Source organism: Bos indicus x Bos taurus, chromosome 3 (assembly GCF_003369695.1).
Source record: "Bos indicus x Bos taurus breed Angus x Brahman F1 hybrid chromosome 3, Bos_hybrid_MaternalHap_v2.0, whole genome shotgun sequence".
NCBI lineage: Eukaryota > Metazoa > Chordata > Mammalia > Artiodactyla > Bovidae > Bos > Bos indicus x Bos taurus.
In genome coordinates, this window is record NC_040078.1 from 20,547,463 (window position 1) to 20,563,264 (window position 15,802).

General features: G+C 39.9%; 1 protein-coding gene across 1 annotated transcript in view; it reads right to left on the reverse strand.

Annotated features, from left to right (window-relative positions):
- Positions 1-4,753: 4,753 nt before the first annotated feature.
- VPS45 (vacuolar protein sorting 45 homolog) overlaps positions 4,754-15,802 on the reverse strand; it is a 66,650-nt gene continuing 55,601 nt past the window's right edge. The window contains exon 15 of the mRNA XM_027534729.1: positions 4,754-5,767. Coding sequence (XP_027390530.1) covers positions 5,680-5,767 — 88 coding nt within the window. The 3' untranslated portion in view covers positions 4,754-5,679. The remainder of the gene's footprint in view (positions 5,768-15,802) is intronic.

The window sequence follows — 15,802 nt, forward strand, 5'->3', positions numbered from 1 at the left end:
AGGGAGCCGGCAGGGGCCGATGGAGCGGGCGATGGAGAGACAGGCAGGTTCATAAAGACCGGGGATAACCTAGATCGAGATCTTCTCCCTCCCAAACCCCAAACAAAAACAAGAGCGTGAGCTGGGAGGGCGTGTTACCCAGGACTGGCATCCGGAATTCACACGCCCTAGGTGGTGGAGTAGTGGTCTGGGCAGGTCAACTGTTGGGGAAAAGTTTTATGCTTCGGAGGGTACCGATGTGTGGGGGCTCTCCGCTGAAGAACTTAATGTTAATACACATTTCTTCCAGTTTACAAATTATTAGGCCTTATTTGAGCCTCGGGAGAATCACCCTATGTATGAGGTAGATATTATGATCTCCGTTGCATAGAGAGAAAAGTGAGATACAGAATTTGCAGACACATTGTAAGTACTGGAAGGAATAGAATTCTTGTCTCCAAAGCCCTGATCTGTTAGACTAAGTGGCTTTTTTTATAAGCACCAGGTAAGGCTTAAACATCCTGCTATCTGGTGTCTCTCCCTAGTGCACTGACGTGTAAAAATTCTACCCTGTCTACCACAATGCCCAGAGGAGGCCCTGGCTGGAGGAAACTGCTGATCACTCCTAAGCCGAATCTGCCTCCGAGCCCACACACCAACATCTTGGTGACTTCCTTTTTCCCCTCAGTACACATTTAATGGGAAGAGGAGAGGGAACCTAGTTTGGGTACTGGTTTCATCACTGCTCTGTGGCCTTTGGTCAAGTCACTGAATTTCTCTGGGCCTCAGTTCCTCTGTAGGAACTGACTGCCAGTTCCACCAATAGGAAAGATAGGGGAATACATGAGATGACCCATGAAAGTCCTTTCAAAATACAGTATTGCCCTCTAGGGCTAATTACTAAATAATAATGAGCTAACGAACACACTGCCTGGCATATGGCAGGCACACAGAAACTTCCAAATGAATAAAAATCCCTGGCACAGAGGAGCAGAGGAAAGGAAGAACCTCTTTTTCGGAGATGTCTCAAGGTTAAAAAAAATGTTGGTCAAATTGAGGAGTGAAGTGGTCTTGGCTTTCTCTGGTATCTGTCAAATGAAGGAGGGGGTCTTCTCTTTTTTTTTTCTAGCTCCTCCTTTCTCCCTAATCCAACAATATTCCTCTTAACCTCTTCTCATTTACATAGTAATTTATTCCTCTATTTTAGACTGATACAGAAATGTATCCTTTCAAAACGCTCTCATATATAGTTTCTTTAAATCTTTAGTGCCACCTTGTGAGGTATAAATATTATTTCCACTTGGAAATGAAGAATAAATATTATTCCCCCTTGGAAAATGAGGAAACAGGGCATGGCACGTCAACCGACTTGCCCAAGTTAACACAGCAAGTTACTGGCTAACTAGATTAGAATCCAGGTTTTCTGACTCCACAAAGCCTAACACATACACAGTCCCCTTCTCACCATCTCTGTTTTCCACTCTCTGTGGCAAATAGAAGGGGGAAAAGTGGAAGCAATGACATTTTATTTTGGGGGGCTCCAAAATCACTGTGGAAAGGTGACTGCAGCCATGAAATTAAAAGATGCTTGCTTCTTGGAAGGAAAGCTATGACAAACCTAGGTAGCATATTAAAAAGTAGAGACATCACTTTGGCAACAAAGGTGTGTATAGTCAAAACTATGGTGTTTCCAGTAGTCATGTACAGATGTGAGAACTGGACCATAAAGAAGGCTGAGTGCTGAAGAATTGATGCTTTCAAATTGTGGTGCTGAAGAAGACTCTTGAGAGTCCCTTGGACGGCAAGGAGATCAAACCAGTCAATCCTATGGGAAGTCAACCATGAGTATTCACGGGAAGGACCAATGGTGAAGCTCTAATGTTTGGGCCATCTGATGCAAAGAGCCAACTCATTGGAAAAGACCCTGATGCTGGGAAAGATTGAGGGCAAGAGGAATAGGAGGTGACAGAGTATAAGATGGTTAGATAGCATCACCAACTCAATGGACATGAATTTGGGCAAACCCCTGGAGACAGTGAAGGACAGAGGAGCCTAGAGTGCTGCAGTCCACGGGGTTGTAAAGAGTCAGACAGAACTTACTGAACAACAACAACTATTTAAAAGTGATTTAAAAAAGAATGAGAAAACCCAAGGTATCTTCATAAGTGAGGAAGGAAAATGTCCCAATATACTAGTGAGAAAACTACCCTGCTTGATGTTTTGAAAGCTTGCTGGCCCAGGGAGACAGGAGTGGTTTGGACTTTTAAATAGGTTCTTGTTTATGGGGAAAAAAAAAATTAATTCATGACCTGCCTCATCTTCCTTTAGTCAGCAAATACTTGAGTACATCCTGCATGCAAGTTAATAGAGTCTGCTGTGCTGTGTCGGCAAGGAGCTGGAGCTTTGTGGAACATCAGGCAGGGGGACTGCTAAAATATCCAAACTCTCCTAAGTAATTTTCAGATTCCAGAACAGATGCTTGTGGGCTGGAGAACCTTCCCTGTCTATTTGCTCCTGAAGCTGTTACATAAATTTCTGGCTTTTCTTTCTTCATTAACCTGTACGGCTACACTCCCTCATGTTATCATCCTGCCCTACCCCCCCTCGCTTGTCTGCTTTTGTCCGGTTCCTCATCCCTCTTTCCCTAAGCCACGCTCCTCCCCTGGCCTGTTCTTTAGGCTTTACTTCTCTCCACCAGGCGAACCACGTTGTGGCACCTGAATTGGGATCTATGAATTGGGACTGTTTCCAAAGACCAATCTTTAAGTAAGAAATCTCAGGGTAGGAACTTATGGGTTCTTTTTCTCATTTTCATAGCACAGTCTCCTCAGTGAGCTTGACACTACCACACACACAAACCACAAAAATAACTCAAAATACCCCAATTTCCTTCTTTGGTGGAGATAAGATACTGGGGGTACTTATGGTGGGTTACTTCCCTAACTGCACTGCCATGGTAAGACCCAACTGTCAGTAGCTTTGTTCTTAAATTGGCTACTTTATAAGTAACTTCACTTAAAAGAGGAAGAAGGGAGCCGTTAGTGGTAAGGATTGTGAATTGCTACCTGCACATTCACAGGCCAGAAACTGTTAGCCAAACAGTTGTTTAGCTAAATTCAAGCATCTTCGCTTTTGTAGAATGAATGGGACTTAGAGGTTTTGACTAGGGCATTTCAATCTCCTAGAAGGGAGGTCATTAAAAGCATATGAGACCTTAATTAAAATGTTTTTAGAGATTTCTCCAGCAGTCCAGTGGTTAAGTCTCCAAGCTTCCAATGCAGGAAGCACAGGTTTGATTCCTGGTCCCAGAACTAAGATCCCACATGCCATGTGATGTGGCCAAAAGAGTTTTTTTTTTTATGATGTGTTTAAAGGGAAAAAAAGAAAGGGCCAGTAATAATATTATCAGCTCTATAAATCTTAAATAAAAATATGAATCTTTGATCCTTAATAAATGAAGAAATGCCATCTTCTGGTATAAAACACCTTGAAGGTAGGGCTCATTTCTTAAGACTAAAATTTTCCCCTTTTTTTGGCTGTACCTTGAGGCATGTGTGTGGGATCTTAGTTCCCTGACCAGGGCCCCCTGGAGTGGAAGCACAGAGGCTTAACCACTGACTGGACTGCCAGGGAAGTCCCTAGAATTTTTTTTTTTTATTACTTATTTTAATTGGAGGGTAATTACTTTACAATATTGTGGTGGTTTTTGCCATACATCGACATGAATCAGCCATGGGTGCACATGTGTCCCTAGATTTAATATTGCTAGCTGAGCAGGCACGATGGAAGCAGGTGAATAATGAAGAGAACGATATTAGAAAAGTGTTCTTATTCCAGAGTTATCTTGCCAAGAGAAAGGCAAGCACAGGTAATCCTGTTTGGAAAAAGGAGGTTTCTATTTGAAAAAACTATGTAACTTGTAAAATGCTGCATTTAAAACTTGTCTCCCCTAGCCTTAAAAGTAAGGCTGCCTTACTTATTATTATTTAAAAATAAAAGAGAACAGAACTTATTAGATCTTAGCCCTTAGCTGTAATATGGACAAAAGCCTTAGGGGCTTCTCATGAGTGTATGGTGAAACAATGGCCGAGAGCTGAGCGGAGAAGGGGGAGATGGGTCCAATGACCCTTAGGCTCTTCCCTCCTACTTCTTAAACTGCTGATTAATGTAGTGGGAGGATGACAGAAATTCAGTCATTTTGTGTAGTGATTCTGTATCCCCAACTTGGAGACAGAATCCATATTATTTATACTATAAGTCAAATTTCACTGGGTGGTTTACTATGTATCAGACATTGTTCTAAGTGCTTTCTATGTATCCTCTCATCTTATTTAGTCCTTACAGTCCTATAAGGAGGAATTGAATTACTCTCTTTTTGTATTAATAGATGAGGAAACTGAACCACCAAGAGACTTAATAACATTCCCAAAGCCACATAACTGTGACACAGATTTGAGCCTAGGCTATCTGATGCTACAGAAAATTTATCAACATAAAAGGAAGGTTTAAAAATTTTATGCCAAGCACCAGGAAAGGACTGTGGTAGGATTTGAGCATACCATAATTTCCTGGTATTAATGACATTATCAATTTCCACTGCTTTCAACAGAAGTGAAATTGACACCAGAATATATTATTTGCCTTGACATACTTTACCTATCCTTTGGGTACAGGCCATGCCTTCTCTCTGTTTGGTGTACAGCCAGCTCATGCCTCATCTCATAAATTCCCATAAATAGTTATTAACCCCAAAGAAACAAAAACAAATCACTTGTATCTTTTCATAAAATGGACTTTTATTGTCTTCATACATGGTTTCTCAGTACCACAGAAAACTGCAATTTAGGGACAAACAATTTTTGGATGGTTCTTATAGAAATATGAGTTTTCAGAAATGATTTGTGTAGAAATGTGACGTTAATGAAAAATAAAAGGGGTCAAGAGAAGAGAGTCTGTAGTATATGCATCTAATTTTTACTTTTTAAAACTCCTTTAAGCTCTAATCCTGTACTCAAGTAAGAGCCCAACAAAATTCATCAGAAACTGAAGTGATTGTGCTATCAAATACAAGGAATACATTTTTTTGAACTGATACAAATGGTTTAATTTTGTTAATCAACTCCAAATACTGTAAACATCTGTACATACATACTTTTGTTCTTACTATTCAGTTTGCCTAAATTATGAGTTCATGAGCTATTTAAAAAAATTAATTTTTATTGAAGTATAGTCCCTTTACAATGTTGTGTTAGTTTCTGCTGTACAGCAGTCAGTCAGCTATATGTATACATTATATCCCTTCGTTTTTAGTTTCTTTCCCATTTAGGTCACCACAGAGAATGGAGGAGAGCTCCCCGTGCTATAGCTGTATACAGTAGGTCCTCATTAGTTATCTATTTTATACATAGTAGTGTATATAAGTCAATCCCAATCTGCTAATTAAGGAATACACTTATTTATTTGATAAAGAAACCATGAGAAAAGTGGAGTGGAATGGGCTCAGACTTATTCTCAACTCATCACCGGGAGTCTTGGTGTCTGTGCCAACAGTTCAGGAATCAGCAGGCTACCTGGATGTGGGTTATAACAACAAGCACAAAACCCAAGGCTCTTCTCCAACATGCCTCTGGTCAGTGGAGAAAGCCTGCAGCGACGCAAGAGGGGAAGTTGTACCATTCGGCTCACCTCTCCATCACCATTTCATCTTCTGCTTGCTGACCTTGATGTAACCTGAGAGCTTTCCTTGCTTCGGCTGTGCAGTCCAGAAGCCAGAACTTCCTCTAGGAAACTGACCAGTAGACTTGAGTTACTCAAAGGGGAAAAAGAAAAAAAAGAAGAAAAAACAAAAGGCATCTCCAAAACAGAGTATCTTGCTCATAATATCTACGTAGATGAAAGGATATCATGAGTAGAACACAAGAAGCACTGGTCTGATATCTGGGTGCAGAATAGAGGCAGCAGTTGAGCATGAAAACATCTGGACTGGGAGAGCACCTTTTTGCACTTCCCCCGAGTTCTCACTGTGTTTTTAGTTTTAAACTTGCAGGATTTTTCAAGTTTGAAATTTCTAGTCTGAAATCCAGAATTTTTAAGGACAAGGCTGTACAATCTCAGAGCCATATTATATCAGTACCTCTTACTTATACTCTTAAAACTGCCTCCGAACTTTTATTGTGCCTCTCATCTAGTCTTTATCCAATCTGCTATCCAAAGTGGCACCAATTTTCTAAACACAAGTTATATCCTATTGTATACTTTCTCCTCTTCTGCTTTAAAAACTTTCTTTTGCTTATAGAATCATATACAAATTAAAATCCAAGGCTCTTTATAATGTGGCCTAATAACAACTGTTGTATTTATTTTGTTCTGAGAATTGGTTTAAGCTATATGTGTGTATACATATAAACAAAAAATATGTATTTATGCTATTATCCTCACTTTAAAAATGAGAGACTAAGTGACTTGAGAAGGTCACAACAGCTAAGAAGTGGCTTAGCTGGGATTCAAATCCAGCTCTCCAATCCACACAATACTCTCACTTGTCTGGTTCCATCTCTCACCAGCTATGCAGCCTATGTGCCTTTCGTCCCCAACCATTCATTGTTCCCTAAATGTGTCCTAAGCTTTCACACCTTTATGCTTTTGCTCTTATGTCCTAAGTCTTAAATGATTCACTACCCCTCCTTTGTCTGATGAAATCCCTTGTATCGTTAAGGCTGAGGATTAAAGGCCACCTTTTCTGTGAAGCCTTCCCTAACTCTCCTCCATGCTGAACTAGTCACCGCCATCATTATCACTCTGTCCTAGAGCTGTTTTAGTACCATATTATTATTAATTAGGTACTCCATACAGTATTGATGCCAAAATAGACTGTGAGTTACTTAGGGTGGGACTAAGATTTATTCATCTTAGATCTTCAGGGTTTAGCACAGAGGCTGACACTTAGTAGGGGCCCAATAAAGGTATACTGAAGCCTTCTCTGTAATACTGGAGTTTGGGAGGCAGTACTTAGAAGTATGCTGGACTCCTTCTCAGGATACAGGTCTAGTAGCAGGCAGAGGCTTGGTGAAATGATCAGGTAACTTATTATTACCACTGTTGTGGCAGTTTTAGACCTGGAAGATTCTAGGCTTAGAGAATTTAAATTCCAAACTCCTTTGCAAAAGAAGAAAATGGTGAAATAGAGGGAAAAGAGTAGAAGCTAAACTCATCTATTCATCCACTGAACACCTCTGTTAATAACGGCACCTCTGTCTAGCCTGGCTCTGGCCACTTGGCCAGGAGACACTTTGAGGTCAGAAAATAAGTGTCAGGAAATGAGGCAGCATTTTTTTTTTTTTTTGAAAGATAACACAAGAAGTCTTTGATTAGTGACTTTTGGTAAGAATGAAACAAATATGCTGGGAAACCCTATCAAAACCTATGAGGTGATCTTTGCTTCACTTGAGACTGTGCTACATGTGCAAAGGAAAGGAGTGACCTTCCTGAAATTGTACTTAAGGATCCTGCTCTGTGGATCAACAAGACCCCACATTCTTGCCTGCAAAGAGAAAACACTCTATATCTGCTAGGCCTAATTTTGTTCCCCAGGGCTATTGTGGCTTTTTAAAAAGTATCTATTTGGGGACTTCGATGAGTCACTTCAGAATGCTTTAAAAATTATGGGTGATGAACATATTGGTATCTGTACCCCAAATTTAGACTGTTTAAAAACAACAAAACAGAATGATTTTTCTTCCCAGATTTGTTTTAAATCCATCTTACTTAAAAAGCACACTCAAAAATCCCCTTCCCCTGTGGTACTGTAAACCCAGTCAATTCAGCTCAGTTCAATTAAATGTAGCAGTATTTACTGAGCATCCGTTATATGGTAGGCACTTGAGTGAGGTGTCTATATGAACACTTGTTATGACTTCTAAACTTTAAGGGACTCTGAGTCAGAGGGATACACAATCACAAAGCAACGTGAGAGATGGGATAAACAGAGGTGGCACCAGGAGCTAACCTAGTGGATCAGCACTATCACTTGTCTTGGTTTGTGCTGTCATTTTGGGCTCTATGGGTAGAAGGAAGGTGGGCAGAAAAAAGCCCTAATTTTTAAAAGTCAAACTCAAAAAATCTTGCATCACACATTGAAAAACAAGTTTCTTTACTTTTAAGTCTTTGGTAAGGGACTAGAGACTAACACAGAATTTTAAATTTTAATTACTAAAATAATTGAAAAGACTGTGTTCCTAAATAAATCTATATATTATAACAATATCTATCTATCTAAAAAAAAACAAACTGTACTCCACAGATGGAAATTACATGTGAGTTTCTTACAACAAAAACATTAAAGGAATTTAGAATCAGATCTGAAGAGTGGTATAATGGAAAAAAATGAATGGAATTTCTAGGGAGCAAGAAAACAGAATAAGACATTCTGAAAAATAATGAGAAAAAAATCCAAGATATTTGCCTTAATGGAGTAATAAGCTTCTAATTATAGCCAAATACTTAGCTGCAATATCGGAATGGGGGAGAGAAAACGACAAGATGGAACTTCTAATAGCTCAAAATACTGATTACGGTTGTCAGAGCTACTAGTATGTTTCATGTTTCTTTGCTTTTGCATATACTATTCCCTCTGTCTAGAAAGCTGTCCCATCCCTATTGCATTTTACCTAGTGGACCAGTGCATCTTGTAAAACCCAACTTGCTCTCACAGTACAATGCCTCTAGGAATTTATTTGTTTTCGTATCTATTTTCAATGTAAGCCTGTGAGTTTTTGAGGTACGAGTAATACATGAATATATTCTTTCTGTAAAAGTGTTAAATAGTATACATAAAGCTCATCTTCTTTGACTCTTCTTTTCCCCATAGTCTTTCCAGAGATAACAATTTGATCAACAAATATTTATTAAGTGCCCATGTGCCAGGCACCATTTTAAAAGCTCTGAATATAGCAATAAGTGAAGTGAAAAAATTCTGCACTCATGGCATACATATTCCAATGGGGAAGGAAGGAAGATAAGCAAAATTGATAAGTAAAATGTAATAATAATAATGGTAAAAAAAATCACTTACTACATGTGAAGTACAATTCTAATGAGATAGAAACCATCCTACTTCACAATGAAATTAAGGCACAGGAATCAAGTCATATCTTGAACATGACCAAATTGGGATGCATGCAAACCCAGATAATCTTGTTATCTTATTTAAGAGAACAAGAGTTTGTTCTTTTAACCATGATGCTACACTGCCTCTCTGTAATATGTTAGATGAAGAGAATGCTATGGAGAAAAACAAAGCAGGTTTGAAGGAGAGTTGGAGGTAATGATGGTGGTGTGAGATTTTAAATCCAGTGGTCAAGGAAGACCTCACTGAGAGACTGACATTGGAACCAAGACTTGAGTAAGGCAACAGAAGACATATCTGCAGGCTTCCAAGGCCTGGTATGTTCAGGGAACAGAAAGGAGGCAGATGTAGCTGGAGTGAGGTGAATAAGGTATTGGGTGGTAAGAGATGCGATTAGAGAGATTAAGGGAAGGGGACAGAGGGGAGAGTGAAGATGAGCTCATGTGAGGCCTGGTAATAAGGATCATAAGGATTGTGATTTGTACTCTGAGTAAGATAGGAAACACCTGGAGGGTTTAGTGCAGAGATGTGACATTATGTACTTTCATAGATTTGCTCTACTGCTATACTGAGAACACACTACACAGGGGGTTAAAGATAAGGCATCCTAATGGGAAGTGATGGTGGTACAAATCAGGCAGTTGTGATGAGAGGGTATCAGGTTCTGGACATGCTTTGAAGGGAAGGATCACAAGATTTACTGATAAGTCAGCATGTAGGTGAGAGAAACAGGGGAGCCAGGAAGACAAAATTTTTGGCCTAAGCAACTAGGAGAATGGATAAGTCTGAGGGAAGATTATATTTAAGAAGAAATACTGGAAACCTGGTTTGATTACTGTTAAATATGGATGTTTATTAGACATTCAAATAGAAGTGTCAGTTAGACAGTTGGATATATCCATCTGGAGTTTGGGAGAGAAGCTCAGATTAAAAATATTGATTCTCAGGACTTCCCTGGTGGTTCAGTGGCTAGGGCTCTGGGCTCCCAGTGCAGGGGGCCCGGGTTCAATCCGTGGTCAGGGACCTAGATCCCACATGTGGCAGGCAAGGAGCCCTCTTGCTGTAACTAAGACCCAGTGCAACCAAATAAATAAATAAAAATATTTTTAAAAATAGTGAGTCTCAATGGAGAGGTGTGTGATTTTATGTTCAGGGTACACCTGGCAATGTCTGGAAACATTTTTGGTGGCCATAACTGTGGGGCCACTGGCCTCTGGTGTGTAAAGGCCAGGGATGTTGCTGAACATCCTACAATGTACAGGACAGTTCCCCCCAACAAAGAATTATCTGTCCTCAAATACCAACAGTGCTGAGGTTGGAAAAACTCAGACTAGAGATGTAAATCTGGGAGTCATTAGAGGCTATAATTTAAAGCCATAAGACTAGCAAGGAGTGAGGTGTACACAAGAAGAGAGGGAGTCCAAGAATAGAGTTTTAGGGACTTCAAAAATAGGAAAAATGAACAAAAGAGACAGAGAAGGAATGGCAAGTGAGGTAAGAGGACTAGCAGAGTGTAGTTTCTGGAAGCTAAGTGGTAAAAGTCTTTCAAAGTGAAGGAACTGGTCAACAGTGTCAAATGCTGCTGTAATGTCAAGTAAAATGAGTACTAAAAGTTGATTCTGAGTTTAGCCACATGGAAATCCCTGGAACCACAACAAAAGTGATTTCGGGGAATGACAGGCATGAAAGGCTAAATGGAGTGGCTTAAGAGAAGAGGTAAGATTTAAAAGAAGATACAGGTTTAAGGGAATGTATAAGGAGAGGAATCAGAGGCCGTGAGTAAAAACAACTCTTGAAGAATTTTGCTATAAAAGAGAACAGAGAAATAGCATAGAACCTGGGCAGAGACAGGAGGTTAACAGAGTTTTTAAAGACGGGGAAAAAACCTAGCATGTTTCTGTGCTTCTATGAATGATCCAATAGGGTGTGAAAAACCCATTCAGGATTGAGAGAGAAGCAGGTCTGGAGCGATGCCCTAGAGAAAGTGAGGGAATGGAATCTGGTGCCCAAGTGGGAGGGCTGGGCTCAGCCAGCAGCGCTCACCACTTGATGGGAGGGAAGGCGGAGGACAGCGGCAGTGTGGGAGCTGTGGGAGTTCTCCTCTAAAGACTTTTTACCTGCAAGTCCACCTCGAATAATAGCTTCTTGATTTGTGTATCCTCAATATAAAGCAGACACTGGATTAGGTATTTGCTGAATGAATACATGGATCAGATTTCTATTTTTTAAAAGAAGTTGAGACCTCAGCTTAAATGTCACCTATTGTGCTAAACTCTTCCTAAACATCCGGCAGCAATTTTATCAGGAGTAAGGGAACAAGGTGGCTTTGATATCTACGTCTGAAAATATTAAGAATCTCATACATAGAGGTCATACTGCTCTTCACTGGGTGTATACTTTACCAACTTAGAACTCATTATTTCTCAAATGCGATGTACCGTTCCCCACCACCTCCTGTCTTCAGTTATGCTGTTTTCTCAGTCCTGAATGCTCTTTCTTCCTATAGAAATCCAACTTACTCTTCAAGGTCTAGTTCAAATGCTATCTTCGTGGTGAAGCATTTCCTGCTTACGCTGCCAGAATTAATTCTTTCTTTTTTGGACACATTTTATTTAACTTACATACATTAACACTTCTCAAACTTTTGTACCTAAGAACCCCTAAACAACAGAAGAGAATCAATTTATTAGTATTGAGGGTACAGTCCAAATTGGTTTACTGGCTTACAACTTTCTTTGAGGGCTGATACTTTGCTTTAAAAACACATAACAATTTTGTTATTTTTCATAAAAGGGCCTTTTAAATTTCAACATAAACATATTTTTATTTTTCACATAGGAGTTGACCAGTTAAATTACTTAATTCTACTCCTGGAATTAGAAGTCCCTCCGACTTCTAAAGAAAACAGACATCCCAAAAGACGTGTCATGCTTATTCTGCGCCTTTGTGTGACTCTGGTACTAATCATATCCTAATCTGAGAAATACAGGTTTGTTTGAGTTCTCCACCTGAACCATAAGATCATTAAAGATAGGGATCTTATTTTCTTTGTATTTTAGGCCCTGTCTTGGAAAAGTACCTTATACAAAGCAGTTACTCAATAAATATCTTCCTCCCAAATAGTATAATCATAACAATCTGTCAATACCCTTGGCTCACATTTTTTTCTTGCTGCTCTGTGACTAAACCAATAGTAATAGCAACAGTAAACAGAACAAAAAACCAATAACTCAAATGTCTATGGACAGATGAATGGAGAAGCAAGCTGTGGTATATTTACACAGTAGAATGGTACACAGTACTGAAAAATGAATGAACAAGGTTACAGGGAATAGTACAGATGAATCTTAGACATATGGCCAGTGGAAAAGTATGATACAATTTTCTTTATTAAGCTAAAAAATAAGCAAGACTAAACAACACTTGCTTATTTTATGTTTAGAAATACATGGATTAGTGATAAAAATACAACTCTCCCCATCAAAGCAAGGGAATTAAATATAAAATTTAGGATACTGTTTACTTGTTGTAGGGAGATAAGGGATATAATTGGAGCAGAACACACAGACAGATCCATGTTATTGGCAATTTCCCAGTCCTTTGGTGAAGGATCCAAGAGTATTCATTATATTTTCTAACTTATATTTACATATATTCTTGTTGTTTAGTTGCTAAACACTTTTGGGACCCCATGGACTGTAACCTACTAGGCTCCTCTGTCCATGGGATTTCCCAGGCAAGAGTACTGGAGTGGGTTGCCATTTCCTTCTCCAGATCTTCCTGATCCAGGGATTGAAACTGTGTCTCCTGCATTGCTGGTGGATTCTTTACTGCTGAGCCACAAGGGAAACCCAAAACTACTATGTTAAGATATGCTGTTGCTAAGTCGCTTCAGTCGTGTCTGACTCTGTGCGACCCCAGAGATGGCAGCCCACTAGGCTCCTCTGTCCCTGGGATTCTCCAGGCAAGAACATTGGAGTGGGTTGCCATTTCCTTCTCCAATGCATGAAAGTGAAAAGTGAAAGTGAAGTCGCTCAGTCATGTCTGACCCTTAGCAATCCCGTGGACTGCAGCCTACCAGGCTCCTCCATCCATGGGATTTTCCAGGCAAGAGTACTGGAGTGGGTTGCCATTGCCTTCTCCATGTTAAGATATAATTAAGATAAAAGCTTCTATATCTAAATGGTTTCTATACTCTGACGTTTCTCACAATCTTTAACACGCTAATGTGAATCTCTCTAGTTTCCAGGAGGATACAGTGATTTAGTTGTCCAAAAAACTTTTAAAAATATCTATCAATATCTCCCAAACAAGTTTTCTATAGAACAAACCGTGGGAAACACTCAATTTAAGATATAAAATATTTCCTTGATTATAATGAGGTTACTTTACCCCAGGATACTTTCTTACAAACAATGTAACCACCTGTTGTAGACTACTCCTTCCCAGTTTCCACCTTAGTACCAGGACACCTGATTTATGAAAAAATAAGCAAAGCAAAACAAGTAAACAGGAGCCCTTCGTCTTACTTCCTCTCCCTCCTGTGAAGAAATAGGGAAAAACAGCAACCAATGGGATTCTGCATGTATCCAACACTTTGCATGTGTCATTCATGTGAGGAGAAAGGATTATCCTCATGGTCCATAGGACAAAAGATGGACTCCTCAAAGACTGAACTGCCTGTAACATCACTTTCATAAAGGTATGAAAGGAGATTATCATCTGAGAAGAAAGAGAGTGATAGATGTACTTTCTCACTATTGGGAACATTCAAGACCACATCAATTTGTCAGAGCAACAACTACAGAAGTAGAATGGTGACCACCATACCAAAACAAACAAACCCCCCCCCTCCCCAAACCAACAAGAAACAAAGCTCCAAACAACCTCTCTGTAGCAAGCATGGATGTTAAAGACTCTGTGAAAGTCTATTAATTATAGAGGTACCGAGTCTGGAGGTTTCAAAGGGGAAATTTTCGTGAGCAAAAATGCGTGAGCTAAAGTTTTTCCTGCACAGACCACAAAAGTCACCTGCCATTTGGCTATCTTCATAGTAAATTTTGGAGAAGGCAATGGCACCCCACTCCAGTACTCTTGCCTGGAAAATCCCATGGACGGAGGAGCCTGGTAGGCTGCAGTCCATGAGGTTGCTGAGTCAGATATGACTGAGCAACTTCACTTTCACTTTTCACTTTCCTGCATTGGAGAAGGAAATGGCAACCCACTCAGTATTTTGCCTGGAAAATCCCATGGAAGGAGGAGCCTGGTAGGCTGCAGTCCATAGGGTCGCTAGAGTCGGACACGACTGAGCAACTTCACTTTCACTTTTCACTTTCATGTATTGGAGAAGGAAATGGCAACCCACTCCAGTGTTCTTGCCTGGAGAATCCCAGGGACGGGGGAGCCTGGTGGGCTGCCGTCTATGGGGTCGCACAGAGTCGGACATGACTGGAGTGACTTAGCAGCAGCACAGTAAATTTTACCATAACCCCAATATTGCTGGGCATAATAATAGAATTCTGCTCTTGAATTATGTTAAAGTAAGAGTTTTCAAACCAAGTGATTTGGAAGTATGGGTGACAACAGAGGCGGTGATGATGAGTATCCAGTCTTTTTTTACTTGATTTTCCCCCAATGTAATGGTAATAACAGCAGCAGCAGCAAGCAACACATATTAAGTGCTTCTCCTGTGCCAGATTTTCCTCTAATATTTTATACATATTATATCATCCAATCATAATAACAATGATATAAGGAGCTATTATTACCTCCACTTTACAGTTGAGAAAATGGAGGTACAAAAAAGTTAAATAATTTGCCTAAGGTCATACAAGTGGACACATGGCAAAACTAGGATTTATAAAAGGTATTCTGGGGACTTCCCTGATGGTCCAGTGGCTAAGACTCCGAGCTCCCGATGCAGGGGGCCTGGGTTCAATCCCTGGTCAGGGAACTAGATCCCATATGCCGCAGCTAAGCCCTGATGCAGCACTCCCACCCCTCCTCCCCACCAAAAAAGGTAGTCTGGCCCTACAGCCCTTGGTTCTTTAAAAAAAAAAACAAAACTATTTATTTGGCTTTGCTGGGTCTTAGTTGTAGCATATGGGATACAGTGCCTCAATCAGAGACTGAACCCAGTTTCCCTGCACTGGGAGCTCGAAGTCTTAGCCACTGGACACCAGGGAAGTCCTTAGAGCTGTTGCTCTTAACTGCTGTGCTACACTGCCTCTTAAAAGACCAAAGGGTATCACAAGGTGATTTATAAATAATAGGTTTCATTCAAGCCGAGGAGTTCTAATGATAATCCTAATGAAAGAACTTATGTCCTGAAAGATGCATCATTCAACTGGAGAAGTTAAATACAGTTTTGCAGGGCTGTGTAGAGGGTGTGCTACTATATACTTTACTACTTAGTAATTGCAAATGGTACCAAACTGACTTTTAAAACTCTGTGGAATATCTTAAAATTTTTCTCATCATTAAAAAACATTAAAATGCAAGTAACATAAGAAATAAAGAAGTAAATGAGTCGCTCATGTCTCACTACACAGAGTTAGCATTTTTGAGTTTTTCCTTTCATTTAAAGTTTTTTACTGTCTAACCCAACAAATCCTGAAACAAATATGCAAACACTGGATAGGGTCTTACATACTACACAAAAAGGCATAGCCTATAAACTTGCAAAAGAGAATATCCCTT